The sequence below is a fragment of the Aedes albopictus genome, chromosome 3 (genome assembly GCF_035046485.1).
Source record: "Aedes albopictus strain Foshan chromosome 3, AalbF5, whole genome shotgun sequence".
Lineage (NCBI taxonomy): Eukaryota > Metazoa > Arthropoda > Insecta > Diptera > Culicidae > Aedes > Aedes albopictus.
Window position 1 is genome coordinate 35,863,926 of NC_085138.1, and position 20,410 is coordinate 35,884,335.

General features: G+C 42.4%; 2 protein-coding genes across 4 annotated transcripts in view; one reads left to right on the plus strand and one right to left on the minus strand.

Annotated features, from left to right (window-relative positions):
* Positions 1-20,410, minus strand: part of LOC109419262 (E3 ubiquitin-protein ligase Nedd-4-like) — a 99,193-nt gene that overhangs the window by 28,136 nt on the left and 50,647 nt on the right. For 2 of the 3 annotated variants that reach the window (XM_062856495.1, XM_062856496.1), the window contains exons 5-6: positions 2,313-2,428; positions 1,925-2,213 (exon numbers count right to left, since the gene is read on the minus strand). The exons of the other annotated variant lie outside the window; for it this stretch is intronic. In XM_062856495.1, coding sequence (XP_062712479.1) covers positions 1,925-2,213; positions 2,313-2,428 — 405 coding nt within the window. The remainder of the gene's footprint in view (positions 1-1,924; positions 2,214-2,312; positions 2,429-20,410) is intronic. 3 annotated transcript variants of the gene reach the window in all.
* Positions 11,177-13,631, plus strand: LOC109419264 (uncharacterized). Its single transcript, XM_019693518.3, has 2 exons — positions 11,177-11,689; positions 12,371-13,631. The coding sequence occupies exons 1-2, from the start codon at positions 11,673-11,675 to the stop codon at positions 13,368-13,370; spliced, it is 1,017 nt and encodes a 338-aa protein (XP_019549063.3). The 5' UTR covers positions 11,177-11,672; the 3' UTR covers positions 13,371-13,631.

The following is a 20,410-nucleotide window of genomic DNA, read 5'->3' on the forward strand; positions in this document are numbered from 1 at the left end:
GTGGAATCAAGCGCTTTAGCGGAAGCCAAGGCGTCTAAAATACCGTTGGACCCTGGATACATCAAGAGCGACAATGAGGGGGCACCGTTAGAGACCAACACTGAATACCAGAAGCTGATCGGGAAAGTGCTGTACATAGCTGTCAACACTCGACCCGTCATTTCGACTGCGGTATCCATCTTGAGCAGGAAGACGAATCAACCCACGCAAGAGGACTGGACCGAGCTGAAACGTGTGGTACGGTACCTGAAGGGGACCGCCGATTACCGATTACGACTGAGCAGAAGAGGTGAGACCGGTCCCATAGCGGTTTTACGTTTAAGATCAACGGAGGAACGAGCTGGGCTTGCCGTAAACAAACGTGTGTGGCATTATCAACAGCGGAAGCCGAATTCATCGCGCTTGCGGAGGCGGCTCAAGAAGCTCTTTGGTTGAAACTACTGCTGCAGGAGCTGAACGATGAGCAGCGGGTAGTTATCCACGAAGACAACCAAAGTTGCCTGAAGATCATGGAGAGGGAGAAACTGACGAGGAAAATGAAGCATATCGCAACGAAATTTCATTTCACTAAGGACCTCGTTGAGAAGCAAGAAATTGAGTGCGTGTACTGTCCATCAGAGGACATGGTGGCAGACTTACTAACGAAGCCGTTGGCGCGCACAAGACTGGAGAAGTTGGCCAAGCTGATTGGACTGACTGTTGCCGTTTAGGAGTAGTGTTGAAGAAGAAACGGAAACGGTCGTAGTAGCCTATGCCTATTTGATGTCATTTAGAAATAGAGAAAAATATATTATTCGTGTTTGTTCGTTCATTCTAACCAGACGTGTTTTAATCACTGCTAGTTCACTCTTTACAAGAAAAACAAAGAGTGCTAATCCTTTGTTTTTCGTAGGATGAAAACGGGAGCCACATGCTTAAAAAGGGAACCAATACCCTATTTCCAAAGAAATTCCAGAAAGAAACCCTGACAGAATTTCTGAAAAAAAAACCGTTGTGGCCGATTTTCTAGATAATCTGAATAATCGAAAACTTTTATATTCAGACCCATGATGTAGTAAAACTCTGTGAACTCTATTTCTCAGTAGATCTACAAGTAATAAAATTCGCTACTTTTTATTCATGCACCCAATGTTTTATTGTTTTTCATTGGTGCAAAATTTCCCTGAGTCTTCATGATATTCTCTGAGTATTTCAGGATTTTCCCTGTTGAATAAAATTCCCTGAGGGTTCCCGGTTATCCAGGTTTTTCCAGGTAGTGTACTATAGACACCCTGTTATAACGAGCTGCACACAGCTAGAACTTGTGAGTTTTGTTTATGTTCTCAACGGCGGAACGGCTCCTCAATGGGTATTGTCGAAGTCAATATGTGATTGTGTTAGTTTTTTAAAATTAAAATTTTAGTTTCAAACATTTTATATGTTTAGCGAATAAACATGAATATTTTTGTTTCAAACGAATGAAACTTGTCCCCACTGACCACTGACGATGCTGGGCATCGTTTTTCCTCCTGTTTGACGTTTGCTCACTACCGCCACCTAGTGATGGCCCGGCCAAACACAGTACGTTTAGCTTTGAGCGGTTACGTATAAGTGACCTTGTTTTATAATGGAATTTGTTCTAAGTGTTACGTCTGTTTGTCTGTGAAGCAACGTTCTAGGAAGAAACCGTAATCCCATCAATAACATCTTTTCAAGGTGCAGATAACCTACAATAGTACCTAATAGCTATATTAGTCTTCCACCGAACAGGCCAATTAGAATAAACCAACATATTTAACGTGCATAACTTTAACCCGGGTTAGTGCGTGGATGCAAAAACTTCCTCAACCAAGTCCTAAGTAGCAGTGAGGGAAGCGAGTTTTTAGTAGACAAACACTCTAAATAGAAGACCGATCAACTGTCGAATGATCTAGATCCTCCGTACCTCCCTACTGCTGCCTCCGGTGTCGTTCAACAGCGTACTGCTATCGTTGGCGTTGCTGTTGTTGTTGTTGACTCGGTCGATGGCATTGTTGTCTTCCGGCGAGTGTCGTCCGTTTTCCAGCGAACTTCTCGGTGCAGGTACGGGGGGTTGTGGCGCTAGGCGCCGTCCACTGGTCGGGGTATCGCTAGCTGATGCCGGTGACGACGCCGATGGTGGCAACGGTGCAGGCCGGATCGGTCGGCTGCCGCTCGAAAGCGACGTAGACGATGGCGATGGAGACAGATCAACTCTTCGGGACAGGCAGGACACAACAGGGGTTTCAACGAAATAAAATATAAAATAAGATATTTAATTGGAAACTGGATACTAAGGTAAAGTGATAGGCAACCTGCTGTTGTTGTTCGCGGTACTGCTGGCGGTGGTATTCAGAGAGGTAACGGAACCACTCAACGACCGGTCCAATCGGACGTTGGCGTTGCTTTCGGAAGTTATACTCAGGTTATCCTGCGGTGAACGAAAAATAGAGCAGAAGTTGATATGAAAATGGACTAACTAAACATCGCTAAGAAATAAGTGATATTCATATAGAAATATTGAAAAAAAAACCATAAATACCAAACTAAAATATGAATACTGACTGAGATTAAAAAAAACTTTTGAATAGTAATGACTTGAAAATATGAGAAAAGCAAGAAAATTAATTTGATCGCCAAAGTACTGGTGACTTTCTACGTTTAGGCGATTAGGCACCTGAAACCGCCCTCTGAGTCTAGTCCAGTAACACTAGATAAGCTACACTCACATATTCTATAGAACCAATTAGATGACTGCTAGTGACTAACAGGCAACAGCGTGGTTACTTGGGTGGTTGTGTGGCAGTGGGTTCACGTTGGGGCGTTAATGCCAGACTTATGGTAATAGATTGTTTGTTAATTTACTCTGAAGATGATGTGGCATAGTTTCTTACTATTTGCATAACTTGTAGGCTTAATATGATAGATCGATACTGTGCTGTGAAGTTGAAAGGAAGGGAATTTTTTTTTTTTCAATCCGTTGAAAGAAGTGCCTGGGAATCGAACTCATGATCAGCCGCTTATGAAGCGAACGTGTAACCACTGCACCACGGGCCCCAGCAGCCTTATGGTTGTCAAGATGTCATCTTCTAACGATAGTAGAATTTTTATAATGTTCTTGCTAATTTGTCATAAGCTTAGGTTTAGGTATTAATGAGATTTGTACGCTCAAAATCGTGAGTATGTGCAAAAGTTGGCCATCTTGGGATTCCAATAAGCTTGTCCTTAACATATGCAAGAGTTCACACACTGCCGATCTCTTAATCGGGAACACCCGCATACTCGCCGATCTACTGAATGACGGCGGTTCGGTATCGTAGCGCTGGTGTTGGACAGGATCTACGATGCGAATATGCGGAGGCGCGTGATCGGTTGGTGGCCGATCTACGAAATAATGTGCAGGTTGAAGAATAAGGGTTGTTTCTTTAGCATGATCACTCCGGAAGAACTGATGATTACAAGAACGCATTCTACGCGCAGCTCTAACGCGAGTCCGGCCGCTGCAGAAGCCAGGAGGAGTAATTCAGAAGATTTAAATTTTTAACGAACGGAAACAGCCTACGACTTACCGATTTCAGCGCCTCCAAGATCATGGCCATATGTACCTCTAACTTCCAGCACAGCCTCCCTTATCGTTGCACCTGGAGATCACAAGAGCAGACGGAATCCCACATGGATGTTATCGATATCAGGACCCATCGTGGCGCTAAAATCGACTCTGACGTTTAAACTACGCCCAAAACTCTCCTATATCATCAATGTACGGTACTGACGACTGCCTCGGTAGTGCGAAGAAACAACTGTAGCATATGCGCAGTATCTCGGAGCAGCGTTTTCGAATTAGGACGAGCTCTCTCTCTATGAGGAAGTATAGGAAGATTTTGAAGGAGAAAAAAGCAGCGTGGGCGATCATGTTGCAACAAGAACCCGAACGAATGTGGCGCATTACGATCGGATACGAGAACAGCACACCCGTCTTTTTCGAGAGAAAAGCGCCGCCTGGAATAAGTGGAGTGTGAAGAAATTGGTTCCGGGTCATTTGGACGAATGCCGATTGGCCGAACGCCATATGGCCGAAAGGGTCATTTGGCCGAATGCCGTTTGGCCGAAAATTGAAAGATGTACTCCAAGTGGCATGCCACTGTTCTCCACATCACTTTAACTCGAAAGAACTGATGGAAGCTAAGCGGCGACGTTGATGAACTCTAAGGCGAAGCTTCCCGTCGAGGTGAAGCACAGCAACGCGGCTACTACAACTCCATCTTAATGTTTAGCAGGCTATGATTATTGGTTGACATGTATATAAGTCAGTCCTCTAAAATAAATTGTTCATTCTGCTTTTGACCACTACTGAAGAAGGAAGTTTCATTACAACCTAAGGTCTTATTCAACTCCCGAATTTCCATAGGTTATGAGCCAGCAATAGTATTCTAAAGCGTTTTTTGAAGAATCAAGATTGAAATGGACGGTTAAAAGTTCAATATCGTGAAGCTCCGAAGCGGCGGATTTGAGACCTGGCGGTTCAAAGTCGAGATGCTGTTAGTCCGGGAGAACCTGTGGAAGTTTGTGTTAGAGGCCGCCCCCGAAACACCGAAGCGTGGAAGGAAGGTGATGCCAAGGCCCGGGCTACGATCGCTCTTCTTGTGGACGACTGCCAACACCCCTTGATCCGTGACAGCAAGACGGCCAAAGCTACTTGGGATGCGATCAAGAACCACCACCAAAAGACGACGATGACGACGAAGGTGTCACTCCTGAAGAGACCCTGCAAGGCGGAGTACGACGAAAGCGGTGACATGGAGGTTCACTTGTTCCGGATGGAAGAACTCTTCTCAAGAAGAACTGGATGCGAACCTGAAAGTAGCCATGGTTCTGAAGAGCATGCCAGAGTCCTTCGATCACACAACGGCGTTGGAGACCCGTGCGGACAACGACTTAACCATGGAATTGGTGAAAAGTAAGCTACTGGATGAAGCACAGAAAAGAACGGAAAAGTCTCCAAAGCGAGTCCATCCTACGCGTCGGTCCCGAGAAGAAGATTATTTGCCATCAATGTCGGAACCTAGGCCACATGAAGCGTGACTGTCCGTTGGGGAAGAACGAAGAACGAAATACATCCTACACGAAACGTGAATATCCGATGACGAAGAGCGAAGGTTTTGCTACATCCGGTGGAAGAGGAGGGTCACAGAAGTGCAAGCCTAAGGGGAAAGTAGCGAAGTCCTCGCCGTTTTCGTTTATGGTTTCCCAGAACCGGAAGCTATTTAAGACTTGGATAGCCGACTCCGGTGCCACCTCGCATATGTGTTGCGACCGAACATTCTTCGATGAAATGAAGCAAACCATGGGCGTGACAATCACTCTGGCTGACGGCAACGAGACAGATGTCAAGGGTGTTGGTTCCGGTCACTTGTTCTGTTACGATGAGAACAGAGATCAACAAGAGATCATCCTCAGCGATGTCTACTACGTACCGGGTTTGGAATCCAATTTGATTTCCGTTGGGAGCCTCGTCAATAAGGGAGCCGAAGTTACGTTTGAGAAAACCCGAGGCTGCGTGATTCGATGCGGAGGCGTGATAGCAACAGTTGCGAAGAAAAAAAGGTGGACTGTATCAACTCGAGACTAGCGCCGAGCGAAGCATGAAGGCTGTGCACCACACGAAAGACTGCATCCATTCTTGGCATCGCAAGCTAGGACACCGTGATCCGGACGCTATTCTGTGGGTTGCTCGTGAAGGATTAGCAAAAAGCGTGGCTATCACAAGGGGTTGGTCATTCGGCACATTGTGCCCGGCACACATGCCGGCACATCTCGGCACACATGCCGGCACAATCCGGCACACATGGGCACAACATAGAAATCCAACTTTGCGGTATGGAAGCAAACTGTCATTATACTTACGATTGCAAAAAATCCCTTCATACAGATTCTAGACAAGTGTTCTGGGTGGAATTTTGTCGGTAAACACCGACTAGACCAATAACATTCGCCAAAAATAGACAGGATTATAATTAGCGCAACACACACTGAAAAATAACCGGCACAGTTTAGGCACATATTGGCACACGCTAAAAAATCACGGCACAAATGAAGTGTGCTGAATGACCAACCCCTTGGGCTATCAAGAAATGTGACGTTTTCCGGACCTGCGAATGTTGCGCTGAAGGGAAGATTGCACGGAAGCCTTTCCTGCGGAAAACGGAGCGGCAGTCGATGAAGAACTAGGATCTGATACACACGGACATCTCTGGTCCCATGAATACCTTGACGCCGGGCGCATCAAGATATTTTTTGACCATGATCGACGACTTCAGCCGCCATACGACGGTGTATTTCTTGATGCGAAAATCCGCTCAGACCAGGCTAAACGTTTGGGTACATTTTATCGGGCCAACGGCATCGTTCCGCAGTATACAGCCGGATATTCCCCGCAACAAAACGGAGTTGCGGAACGTAAAAATCGGTCGCAGATGGAAATGGCCCGCTGCATGTTCATCGATTCGAAGCTTGGATACCGATATTGGGCCGAGGCCATCAATGCTGCCGTATACCTCCAAAACATCCTGCCATCAAGGTCCATCGAGAAGACTCCATTTGAGCTTTGGTATGGGAAGCAACCGGACTACAGCAATTTTCACATTTTTAGATGCTCAGCTATCGTTCATGTGCCAGCTGAGAAACGCAAGAAGCTCGATCCTAAGGGTAAGAAGCTCACATTCGTGGGGTATGCTGATAACCATAAAGCGTCCCGGTTCATAGATCCTACCACCGACAAAATAACCATCAGCCGAGATGCGAAGTTCGAGATGGAGGAACAGGAGGAAATCAAGTATTCTGAAGATCCGGATCCTCAAATCGTAGAGTTCTAGTCCGAAATTGTCCCGCAGTTCGATGTCGATTCCTTGGGAGAAGACAACACCGATGAAACTCTGCTTGAGGAGGAGCAAACGGACGTTGATGCAAGCATGTACGATACATCAAACGAAGATGAGGATGACGAAAGTGCAGCAGCCGATGCAACGTTCGACGAGATAATTGATCCAGCAATCACGCCGGTTAGACGATCATCGCGTAGCAAAAAAGGGTGTGCCGCCTCAATGGTTCCAAGAGACAACTGGAATGGTGAAAAAGTTAACTGATGAACCGAAAACGTACGATGAAGCAATGAACAACCCCGAAGCTGAACTATGGAAGGTAGCTATGGATGATGAAATGAAGTCGTTGCACGAGAATGGTACGTGGAATTTGGCGGATCTACCATCGGATCGAAAAGCGATTGGCTGCAAGTGGATTTTTGTGCGAAAATTAGACAAAGACGGCAACGTAGCAAGATATAAAGCACGTCTTGTTGCAAAAGGCTTCAATCAGAAGTTCGGAACAGACTACGAAGAAGTTTTTGCGCCAGTGGTCCGTCAAGTAACATTTCGAGTGCTGCTAACAGTTGCCAGTCAACGAGGAATGTTGGTCAAACACGCGGATGTGAAAACCGCATACAGTAGACGTTCGATAAGTGCAACATGTTTACGTTTCAGTTACCGAATGAAATTCGCTAACTGCAACGACTGACAGCCGTCAAACAGTTGTCAATTGCTGTTGGACGCAGCCAGAATGCACTCAAAAACATCGCAATGCAGCTGTAGTGCATCCGAAAAACATCGCATCCGTGTTGACGTTTTGTTTTTGACAGATAGCGGTGCGATAACTGCAAAATTGTTGCACTTAGCGGACTTGCAGTTAAAAAGCATTGCAGTTAAACCGTTTGCACCGAGCGAACGTCTACTGTACCTCAACGGGGACCTGAAGGAGTCGATTTTCATGCGCCAACCTCCTGGATATGAAGATGGTGACCGGCACGCCGTATGCTCAATACGCAAATCATTGTACGGACTGAAATAAGCTGGACATGTCTGGAACAAGTCTTGAAGCAGATGAAGTTCCAACAATCGAAGAATGACCCGTGCTTGTACGTGAGGCGAAATCGAAGGAAGTACACCTACCTGATAGTTTATGTTGACGACATGGTGATTGCCTACCACGAAGAAAAGAATATGAAGAAATCATTTGAAATCTTAACAAGCACTTCCAAGTGGTATCACTAGGTGACATCAGCCATTTCCTTGGCATCAAGGTCCTTGAACCAACAGACGTACATTCAGAAGGTTTTGACACGTTTTGGCATGGATCGAGCAAAGCCGTCCTGGTAACATTTAGCAAAAGGAGGAGGCAGATAAGCTGGCTGACAACCATCAATACGCCAGTCTCATCGGGTCTTTACTGTACGTGGCTGTAAACACTCGCCCGGATATTGCAGTGTTTCCATTCTGGGCAGATCAATGAGTGCACCGACACAGGCAGATTGGACCGAAGCAAAAAGAATACTCCGCTACCTCAAGCAAACCATGGACCACGAACTCGTTTTGGGGAAAACCGATCCCAACCTGGTGATGTACGTGGATGCAGATTGGGAAAGTGATACGAAGACTCGTAAGTCCAACTCCGGGTACTTGTTCCTGTTAGGCGGTGGAGCAATATGCTGGGGATCCCGAAAACAGACGTGCATTGCTCTTAGCAGTACGGAGGCGGAGTTCGTGGCGATTGCAGAAAGTTGCCAGGAACTGCTATGGATCGACCGGTTACTAGCGGACTTACAGCTAAGCCGATCATCATCCATGAAGACAACCAATCTTGTATTAAACAATAGGAGTCTGGACGTTCAACAAATCGTTCGAAACATGTGGACACCAAGTACCATTTCGTATACCAGCTCAAGGAAGATGGGATCATCCGAGTGCAGTACTGTTCCACTGAGGAGATGGTGGCCGACATGCTGACGAAACCCCTGCCCAATGTGAAACTATTCAAGATTCAGGGAAGCAGGCGGAACAAAATTAATTACTCCAAAACGAAGCATTTCCGACACATGGTGTCTTCGACAAAGTTGTTTGACATCAGCAGAGGCATCTATAGCTAAGAACGTAGTAGTTCGCAACTCGTCCGCATAGGTGGCGCCACCATCTAATCTCTTTGTTTTACGTCCTAGATACTTGGCGTCTCCGGCAAAGTTGTTCATTTTGGCAGAATAAACAACTCTTTCTCAGACGTAAAAATTCCACAGCCTACTGTTTTCGAGTTATTTAAAAAATAAAAACCAATCAATGAAAAAACAGTTTTTCAAGCTAATTTTGACATTTTTACCAGAAACCATGTGATTTTAGTTTTTTTCCTAATGCATATGTGTCAAACCAAACACATTATACGGGACTATGTTGAATATTATCATCAAAAATAAAAAATAAAAATACAAATTCGAAAAAACAGTGTGAACTTTATGCCTTAATACCTCACAAAGCGCAAAAAATCGCAACTTCAAATTTTCAGCAAATACGAAGTAAAAGTAAAAACAATAAAATTAGTTCATACTATTGCATCAAAATGTGCTTTATAGTCATTTTTTGTCAATATAATCTAGTTTATATGGAATAATTCGAAAACAGTAGACCGTGGAATTTTGACGTATAAGAAAGAGTTGTTTATTTACTCAAAATGAACAACTTTTTCGAAGACATAAGCTCTCTAATGTGTAACAGTAAAAAGTTACATGCTGGCACTACTTTTATTTATACTGTTACTAAAAAGCTATTATCTCAAAAACACCAAAAAAATACCTCTCCAAATTTTTGGCAGTATGTTCACCAAGTATTGCTTCGTATTTGCTGAAAATTTGAAGTTGCGGTTTTTTGCGCTTTGTGAGATATTAAGGCATGAAATTCACACTGTTTTTTCGAATTTGTATTTTTATTTTTAATTTTTAATGATAATATTCATCATATTCCCGTACAATGTGTTTGGTTTGACACATATGCATTAGGAAAGAAAATTAAACTCACATGGTTTTTGGTAAAAATGTCAAAAATAGCTTGAAAAACTGTTTTTTCATTGATTGGTTTTTATTTTTTAAATAACTCGAAAACAGTAGGCTGTGGAATTTTTACGTCTGAGAAAGAGTTGTTTATTTTGCCAAAATAAACAACTTTGCCGAAGACGCCAAGTCTCTAGGACGTAAAACAAAGAAGTAAGAAGGTGGCGCCACCTATGCGGACGAGTTGCGAACTACAACGTTCTTAGCAATAGATGCCTCTGCTGATGTCAAACAACTTTGTCGAAGACACCATGTATCGGAAATGCTTCGTTTTGGAGTAATTAATTTAGTTCCGCTAGATTGCGATTCTGGCCCTTAGTGCAATGTGAGTCGTGAAATGCGACGGCACATCGTAAACGCAAATAAGACCGGTGGACTTCTAGGACACGAAACATGGACCATGCTCCAGGAGGACCTGTAAGCACTCGGTTTTTTTTTCGTAAAGGAAATTTCCTTGACTACTTTGGGCATTTAGAGTATCTTCGTGCCTGCCTCATGCATGATATACACATGCAAAATGATCATTGGCAGAGGAAGCTCTCAGCTAATAACTGTGGAAGTCCTCTTAGAACTGAGCTGAGAAGCGGGCTTTGTCCCGGTTGGGACGTTCCGCCAAGAAGAAGAAGACATTTGAATAATAAAACAAACCAAAACACGAGCTACTGAAGAAAACAGAAATGTGACTTATTTTCTTAGAATCATGCTAACAGCACTACAAAGTCATCCCGACCAGAACCACATAACACAATGATGACAACTGTTGTTAGAAATAATAAGAAAATAACATATTTATAGTAATGTTCATTGTAAAGAAGTTGTTTCGAAATTTGTAAAATTCTTTGTATTGACGTGGAAAAGGTTGACAATTTTTGTTATTTTAGGCACTCGAGCCACACAAATTCAGCATTTTTTTTTTGTAAATTGTTTTGTTTTGAAATAGATAAAACAACTTGTTATACTTTTGTTATAATTAGGTAATTTTAGCCTAACAAACTTTGATATAATCTCGTTTTAATTACATATAAATCATTTTGTTCTATTTATTTTTTAATTGGATTGATTTTGATGATTTTTTTTTTGTTTAACTCTTAACGGTTATGTACCGTTTTATAACAAACGTTGTTACAACAATTATTATAACAAAATAACACCAGCTGTAATAATTTTGTTTTCTTTTTCATCTAGTCGGGATTCGATACTCACCAACACTACATCTGTACCATGGCGCGCGCGCATAGGGAATCGCGCCACTTGGGCGGTGGCTTATATATTCGTCTGTTTTCCACTATAACTCAGTCAAATTTGAACCAATTGACACAACTTTTGGAATGTGGTGAGATAGGTATAGTATCTACCCGTGTACAACATTTCAAGTCAATTAGTTCAAAATTGACTGAGTTATAGTGGAAAACAGACGAATATAGAAGCCACCGCCCAAGTGGCGCGATACCCTATGTAATTAAAATACAAATTTGCAAACTGGTTAATAGCAATCGCACTAGTATGTACCTACTGCCAGCAGCGCGGTCGAGTATCAATCGTTTCGATCGAAACAAAACAACCATCTCATATGATCTCGCAGGCAGTGGATGTGTCCAAACCGACCGCGGGCCATAGCATGTGTTATCAGTAGTGTTGCTCTCTCAGTTCACTTGAAGCCGTCATCCCACGTAGCAGTACTGTGAAATAAATTCTACGCTGCCTCTCCACTAAGCACTAATTTAGTAATTAGTCCGGCACTGAGCTAGACAAAATGAAACTCAAACTCGGGTAATGAACATATTCTTAACCCTCTAATACCCAATCCCGCCTTTAGACGGGGTATAGTTTAAGCATTTTTGTAATTTTTGTATCATGGAAAATCATTTTTTTTATATTTTTGGCTGATATTTAGGAATGTTCTTTATACCTCAAAATGGTTTTTAGTGTATTTTAAAGCGTATTTACATTTTTTAAAAATCATTAAAAAATTGATGTTTTAGTCACCTTTTAGAAGTCATTGTTTATTTTGTATTGAATCGCTACAATTAACATATTTTAAATTTTTCCCAAATCATTCTATCCTTGTTTAATAGTTTAAGGGAATCGAATACACTCTAAAATTATTTTCCTTAAAATTACACGGAAAATAAAAATGTCTGCGAAAAAAAATTAAAATAATAATATTTCAACCATTATCATAAAATCTCAAAATGTTTTCATCTCGAAAAATCCGTTCCCCAAATTGGCTTCCAGGAAAAATATAAAAGTGTAGGGATGTTCAAAAATAAAAATTAGAAAAATCAAAAACTGAAATTCACGAAATCGAGAATTAAAAAGAATCGTCTTCCAAAACATGTTTAAATCGATTTTAGATGACGAAAAATGATATTTAGATCGAATTCAAAAATTTGGGTATTAGAGGGTTAATTGTCGCTTACCAATCAATGTTTCATGTTTCATCCGTTGCAGAGCACTACTCGTTATGATATTCATAAGCTGCCGGCCTTCGACCGCCATCGAAAGGATCCATTCGTGTTTTCCGGGCAGCTTCAAAGACATCTGCATTCTAGGTCATGTGTTCTACAATCGATCGAACGACATCAGGCACATATTCCCGCAAAATTACTCCATAATTCGTGTTGGGAACGATGGCTGGGCAAAGGGGATAGATTCCGTGATCGGAGTGTTCGACGGACAGCTGTACGCGGAACTTGGCCATCCGTCGGCGGTGGAGATTCTGGACGCCGAGGTAGAAACGCTGGAAATACCCCGTGCCCTACGTCACGCCAACTTTGCCGACAACCGATTGAAGACATTCTGGATCGAGCATGGTGACGCCGAGCCTTCGTTGTCGTATCTCGATCTAGGCCAGAACAGTATATCCAGTTTGATTAACATATCCGCTTTCATACACTTGGAAACGATCTACCTGTACAACAACCGTATAGAGGCCTTGGAGTTGAACGTGTTCAAGAACTTCGCCAAGCTCAAAATGCTAAACCTCAACTACAACCAAGTGACTGCCCTTTCGGGAGACTACTTCCCACCATCCCTGACCTACCTGGGACTCTACTACAACGATATGAAAACCTTGAACTACAGTGCCCTGCAGCTTCCCTCGTTGGAAACACTCAACATTGAGCGGAATTATCTCAGCACCCTTGATGTAGCTCGGCTGCTTCTCGGATTACCGAAACTGCGAATGCTCCGTCTAGGTCATAATCAGCTATCTCACGAGACAGTTCTCTCGGCGCTGGAATTGCTCAGACAGCACAACGTAAGCTTTCGGGACGAATCGGAGGAGGTTTCCTGCTACTTCGACAGCGAGGAGATCGAAGGAGTGTGCATGGAACGACAGCCGATAGGCAGCGGATGGCCCAAGGCCGTTGTGCTCAGCATCCTGACGATTCTGGTTGCGACGTTGTTTGTGCTGGTTGTGCGCTGGGTGTTCATTGCCATGAACAAGTGACCTACTGGGCGTTGGAGGCTTAGTCAAAGTTGCTGCGATGCTACATATTCATAGGAAACGGATTGGCATTTGCAAATCAGACAAAAGCGTGATAAGACCAAAGGGTTGTTTACAAAACACGACAACAACGGGGTGTATGATACTGATCGTTTTGGATTGGACAGCACTGGCAAGGACGAGAACTTGAAGAATAACTCTGTGAAATAAGTGTACATAAAGTAAATAAAGTGTAATCTCATGTCGGAAAACTTTAAAGATTCATCAGTTCCTGTTTGATGTTCTGTAGATGATAAAATGAGATTGCCAGCCAAACAGGGGGTGTTAAAGACAAACAAATTGACATTAAATTAAAATTATGTGCATTTACGGACAGGGGTAAACGAGTCATAATTATTTTGTTTGAAATTGAATACCTGTTCTTTGAACGGGTTGAACAGGTCGATGAAACTTTACTGCTATAATAGGTAACTACCTTTTCCAATTTTGGGTGGAATTTCTGATGGTGTCCTAGGATGAAAGTTCGACGAAATCTCTCAAATATTTCATGTTGGAACCTCTTACCGAATCTGAATTCAAATATCAGGAGAATGTGTTGCAAAATCTGTATAGTATTCAATCAATACATCTATGACTGAGGATACACACATACGTTGCTCGTGGATAACCTCCACATACCCGACCCCCGACAACTCATTTTCAAAATACTATCTTCATCCGATTTTTTTGAAGTCACCCTCAATCGATCATAAATTGGTGCGAGTTTATTATACTCAAGTGGCCATGTCATATCCGGAACCATTCCGGATTGTACTGGGGTCAAGGGGTGAAGGAGGGGTCTGTTTTGCCAAATAGCTAAAAGTAATTATTTCGTGTGTAATTGTGCTTGAGAGGCCCCCACGAAACCTGTTCCAGGTGTTCCGGAGCGGCCACTTTAGTTGATACATATTTCAGTCATTTTTATCTGACTCATTCTGTCGAAATCATGAAGATTGATACACCGCACGGCATGTTTTGCTTGCAAACCAGAAATGTCCCCGATGACATCCCCGTAGAACCTGTGCTAAATGTTCTAGGGAGGCCATATTAGTTGATACAGACTTCAGTCTATAGTTTCTGACTCAGTCATTCGAAATCATGAAGATTGATATGTCGCACGGCATGTTTAGGTTGAAAACCAGAAGTGTCCCCAATGAGGCCCTGCGGAACCTGTCACGGGGATCCAGATGGGTCAACTTATTAAATTCTGGGTATCGCAGTTGTGTTTCACTGTTCGGAATAAAAATTTCGCTGAAAATCGATGGTTAAAACACAATAACATACGAAATAATCTCTTTTAGTCATTTTGGAATCTTCCTGACCCCAGTACAATCCGGAATATCTCCGGAATAGTTCCGGATATTGCATGGCCACTTGAGTATGATAAACTTGCACCAATTTATGACCGATTGAAGGCGACTTCGAAAAAATCGGATGATATTTGACGAAATGCCAACATTTTGAAAATGAGTTGTCGGGGGTCGGGTACGTAAAGGTTAACACTGCTTATACCAACAGGGTTTTTGTAACGTAAAGTACCAACAGGCAAACAAAAAACGTGGAACTATTTTTTTTTGCACATCCATATCACAGTAGTTAGTGAACAAAATTCCAATCTTCTGGCGTTATCGGAATCCTACACTATCCTAGAAAGGTGTAGTGAAAACCGTGTTCTCTCGGAACCTCGACAAGATAGCAATATTATGTCTTCGGCAAAGTTCTTCAGAACAGCAACCACTTCCTGGTGATGGATTTCATAGTTTCGAATTTCTCCACCACGTAGCGCTAGTGTACATATTGGTTTCCGATACGACATTGGTAAGGTATATTACAAGATTGAAGCCAGATAGGAAGGTACGATCTTCGAAAAAGTTGTTCAGGACTACGAGTACTTTCAGGTCATGAAGAACATAGTTCCGAATTTCACCACCAGGTGGCGCTAGTGTACATATTTGCTTCCGATACGACATTGGTAAGATATATTACAGGATTGAAGCCAGATAGGAAGGTACGATCTTCGGCAAAGTTGTTCAGGACTTCTAGTACTTTCAGGTCATGAAGAGCATAGTTCCCAATTTTATCACCACGTTGCGCTAGTGTACATAGTGACTTCCGGTATGACTTTGATGGGATATAGCACGAGATTAAAGTATCTTGCGATTTTCGACTGTGAAGATTACTTTGAACGAACTTTGGTCTGGCTTGCAGTCTTAATGAATTGGCCTACCGTCTACCCTCGTTGGTTTGACCGCATTTAATCTGAACACTTTTTAATTTGACCCCCGCTAATCTATACATCGTTCAAACTAAAAATGGTTCAAACGTACACTCTGCTCATGGAACGAGGTGAAACGGAACGAGCAATCAAAACAAAACAGCAAAAAGGGTTACCATTAGTGTGTTTTTCGATGCCCACAGAGTTACTAGAAGTTCAAATTAAAAAATGAACCCCGTTAGTTTGCACGAGGTGTCGTTCAAACCAACGGGGTTAGACGGTACAAGCCAAGAAAATAAATTTGTAGTCCAATTTATCAAGACTGCAAGCCAGACCAAAGTTCGCTCAAGATTGGAGGCAGATAAGAAGGTACGATCTTGGAAAAAGTTGTTCATGACTACGAGTACTTCCAGGTCATGAAGAGCTTAGTTCCGAATTTCACCACCACGTGAAGCTAGTGGACATATTTACTTCCGGTACTACTTTGCTAGGATATACTTTCAGCTCATAAAGAGCATAGTTTCGAATTTCACCACCATGTGTCGCTAGTGTACATAGTGACTTCCGGTATGACTTTGGTGGGATATAGCACGAGATTGAAACCAGATAAGAAGGTACGATCTTCGAAAAACTTGTTCAAGACTACGAGTACTTCCAGGTCATGAAATACATAGTTCCGAATTTCCAGGTCATGAAGAGCGCAGCTTAGTGGTTAAGGCTATGGATCGCCAATCCGGAGACTCCTCTCTCCTCTTCTTGGCGTAACGTCCTCACTGGGACAAAGCCTGCTTCTCAGCTTCTATGAGCACTTCCACAGTTATTAACTGAGAGCTTCCTCTGCCAATGACCATTTTGCATGTGTATATCGTGTGGCAGGCACGAAGATACTCTATGCCCAAGAAAGTCAAGAAAATTTCCTTAAGATCCTGGACCGACCGTCACCCTCAGCATGGTCATGCTGAATACCCGTGCGTTTACCGCCTCGGCGATATGGGCCCAATCCGGAGACGGCAGGTTCGATTCCCGTTCCGGTCGGGAAAATTTTCTCGACTCCCTGGGCATAAGTGTATCATTGTACTTGCCTCACAATATACAAATTCATGCAATGGCAGGCAAAGAAAGCCCTTCAATTAATAACTGTGGAAGTGCTCGAAGAACACTAAGTTGAAGCGAGGCAGGCCAAGTCCCAGTGGGGGCGTCGCGCCATAAAGAAGAAGACCTTAGCTGAATCCCTGGAGAAATCCCTAGAGGAATTCATGTAGGCATTCCTGGAGGAATCTCTGAAGAAAATCCTGTATGAGTTCCTGGAGCGATCTCTGGAAGAATTTTGGGAGGAATACCTACAGAAATATCTGGAGGAATTCCTAGATAAATTTCTGGATGAATTCCTGAAGAAATTCTTAGAGGCATTTCTGAAAGAATTGCTGAAGCAATTCTTGGAGGAATCTCTGAAAGAATCCTTAGAGGAATCCCAGGAAGAATTCCCGGGGGAATTTCTGGAGGATTCTCTGAATAATCAATGAAAATATACCTAAAGGAATTCCTGGAAATCCCTAATGAAATACAGTGGCCTCAACTCTACCTGTTCAACAAATGTAAATTCTTGAATTTTTCGGACAAATCAACTTGAAATCAGTAGAACATGACGAGAATAGTTGTTTTCGCCCATTTCCAAATGGATTTTGATAGTAAATTCTTTGCAATTGCAAGTTTTTGGGTCGTTGAACAGGTAAAAAGTGATGTTACGAGACACCACTGATGAAATTCCTAGATAACTTCCTGGAGGAATCCCTGGAAGATTCCCTAGAGAAATTCTGGGAGAAATCCCTGGAGAAAAACCTGAATTATTCTATAGATGAATTCCTGGAAAAATTTCTGGAGGAATCCTTTAAGGAATTTCTGGAGAGATCCCTGGAGGGATTTTGGAGGAACTTCTGGAGGAATGCCTGTAGGAATATCTAGAGGAATGTCTGAATGAAATTCCGGAGGAATCCCTGACGGAATTCATGGAGGAACCTCTGGAGGAGATCTTGGAGATCCAGATTCCTGGAGAAATTCTTGGGAGGGTTTCTGGACAAATTCCGGGACGTATTCTTGGGGAAATTTCTGGGAGAATTTATTGGACGTATTCCTGGTGAAATTTCTTGGAGAACTCACTGGAGAAACTTCTAGAGAAATTGCTATAGAAATGTTTGGAGGAATTCCCGGAAGAATTCCTTGATTAATTTCTGGAGGATCCTAGGGTAATTCCTCGATGAATTTTCGAAGAAATTCTTGGGGGAGTCACTGAAGGAATTCCTGAAGGATTCCCTGGTGGAATGCCTGGAGGCAAGCCTAGAGAAATCCCTGGAGGAATCCATATAGAAATCCCAATAGAAATCCCTGGAAGATTTTCTGGAGGAATGCCTGGAGGAATCCTTAGCGCAATCTAAAGGATTCCCTAGAGGAATTCCTAGAAAGATGCCTGGAGCAAGTCCTGCAGGAATTCCTGGAGACATGCCTGTAGGAATTCCTGAAGGAATCTGTAGGAATATCTAGAGGAATGTCTGGATGAAATTCCGGATGAATCCCTGACGGAATTCCTGAAGGAATCTCTGGAGGACATCTAGGAGGTCCAGATTCCTGGAGGTATTCTTGAGAGTGTTTCTGGATAAATTTCGGGACGTATTCCTGGGGAAATTTCTTGGAGAATTTACTGCAGAAATTTCTGGAAAAATTGCTATAGAAATTTCAGGAGGAATTCCTGGAAGAATTCATTGATCAATTTCTGGGGGATCCTTTGGTAATTCCTCGATGAATTCTCGGAGTAATTCTTGGGGGAGTCACTGAAGGAATTCCTGGTGGAATGCCTGGAGGCAAGCCTTGAGAAATCCCTGGAGGACTCCATACATAAATCCCAGTAGAAATCTCTGGAGGAATTCTTGGACGATCTTCTGAAGGAATGCCTGGAGTTATTCCTGGAGGAATCCTTAGCGCAATCTAAAGGATTCCCTAGAGGAATTCCTGAAGGAATTCCTAGAAGGATGCATGGAGCAATTCGTGGAGGAATTCCTAGATACATCCCTGTAGGAATTCTTGGAGAAATCTGAAAAGAAATTCATGGAGGAATCTCTGCATAATTTTTCAGAGGAATCCTTAGAATAATTCTTGAAGATTCACTGGAGCAATTCCAAGAGGAATCCTTGGAGGAAATCTTTGAGGAACCCCTGATGATCTTTCTCGAGGAATGCCTGTAGGAATTCTTGAAGGAATCTCTAGAAAAACTTCTGGCGGATTCTCCATTGGAATTTTTAGATGAATCCCTGCAAGAATTTCCAGAAGAACTCCTGGAAGAATTCTTAAATTTGCACAGGAATTCGTGGAGTTGTTCTTGGAGGAATTCCTGGAAGAATGCCAGAAAGAATTCATGAGGGAATCCCTAGAGAACTTTCTGAAGAATTCTAAAGAGGAGGAACTAGAGAAATTACAGAAGGAATTCTTGGAGAAATCCTGAAGGAATCCTAAGAAGAGTTTGCGGAGGACCTTCTGTAGGCATACCTATTGCAGTTCCTTAAGGACGTCTCCTGGACGACTTGCTGAAGAAACTCCTAAGCGAATCCCGAAACAGTTCCTGGAGGAAGTCCTGGATTAATTCCAGGAGGAATTCTTGAAGAAATCCCAAGAAGAGTTCCGAGGGGTATCCTTGGAAGATTTTTAAAAATAATCCCTGAAGGTGTTCCTGAAAAAAAATCAGAAGGAATTCTCGAGTGAATCTCTGGAGGAATTCTTGAAGGAATTCCGGAAGCAATACCATGAGAAATTCCTAAAGAAATCCTAGGAGAGCTTTTTTAACGAAGAATTTCTGTAGGAATACCTAGAAAAAATTTGAAGGAATCCATGCCTGCAGTAATTTCTAGACGAATTATTGAAGGAATCCTTAGATGGACTCCTACAGAATTGTTTGTACACCATTTTTAAGGAATTTCTAAATAAATTTTTGAATAATTTCTGGTAAAATTTTCTGAAAAAATCCTACAGAAATATTTCGAATAATTCCACACGGAAATTATTGGAGCAATTTCTAGCGGAATTCTCGGAAGAATGGAGAAATCAGTGAATAAATCTCTGGATCTCTCACGGGATCTCTAGTGGAATCAGGAATCCTCAAAAAAAGGGGGAATTTCCGGAGGAATGTCTGGCGAAATCCCTAGAGGAATTTTAGAAGAAATCTCTGTAGGAATCCATGATGGAATCACTGAAACTGCTTTGGGAAAATTGCTGGAGGAATTCGTCGATGCATCCGCGCAGAAGTATCTGTAAAAAATTCTAAAAAAAATCGTGCGGTGAATTCCTGATGCATTTCTTAGAACATGTCCTTAAACAATATCACTATCGGAACTCCACAAGACGTTCATGGAAGAATTCACGAAAAAGAAATTCTTGGAGAAGCTCCTGAATAAATACCAGAACCTGAACAAACACCCCACAATTGAACATTTGAGAATTTATAGCTATTACCTACACTCTATAGGAACTGGTTCCGGCATATACGGAAAATTAGGCATGCTGTTTTAGTATTCCTTGAATAAAAATCACAAAATTTAGCCATTCAACTAAGCTTGTTATTAGGTATAAAATTCTATAAGTGGTACTGTAGGGAATATAAGTCCTTGGCGAAATTTGTTGTGGTTTTTGTTAATTGTGGATAAAATCCTAAATTATTCGAATGATTTATTTCTTTAGAATTTTTTTTTGAAACTCTTAATTATTGATAATCTTGAGATTTCTCAAATTAAAAAAAAAACTGGCG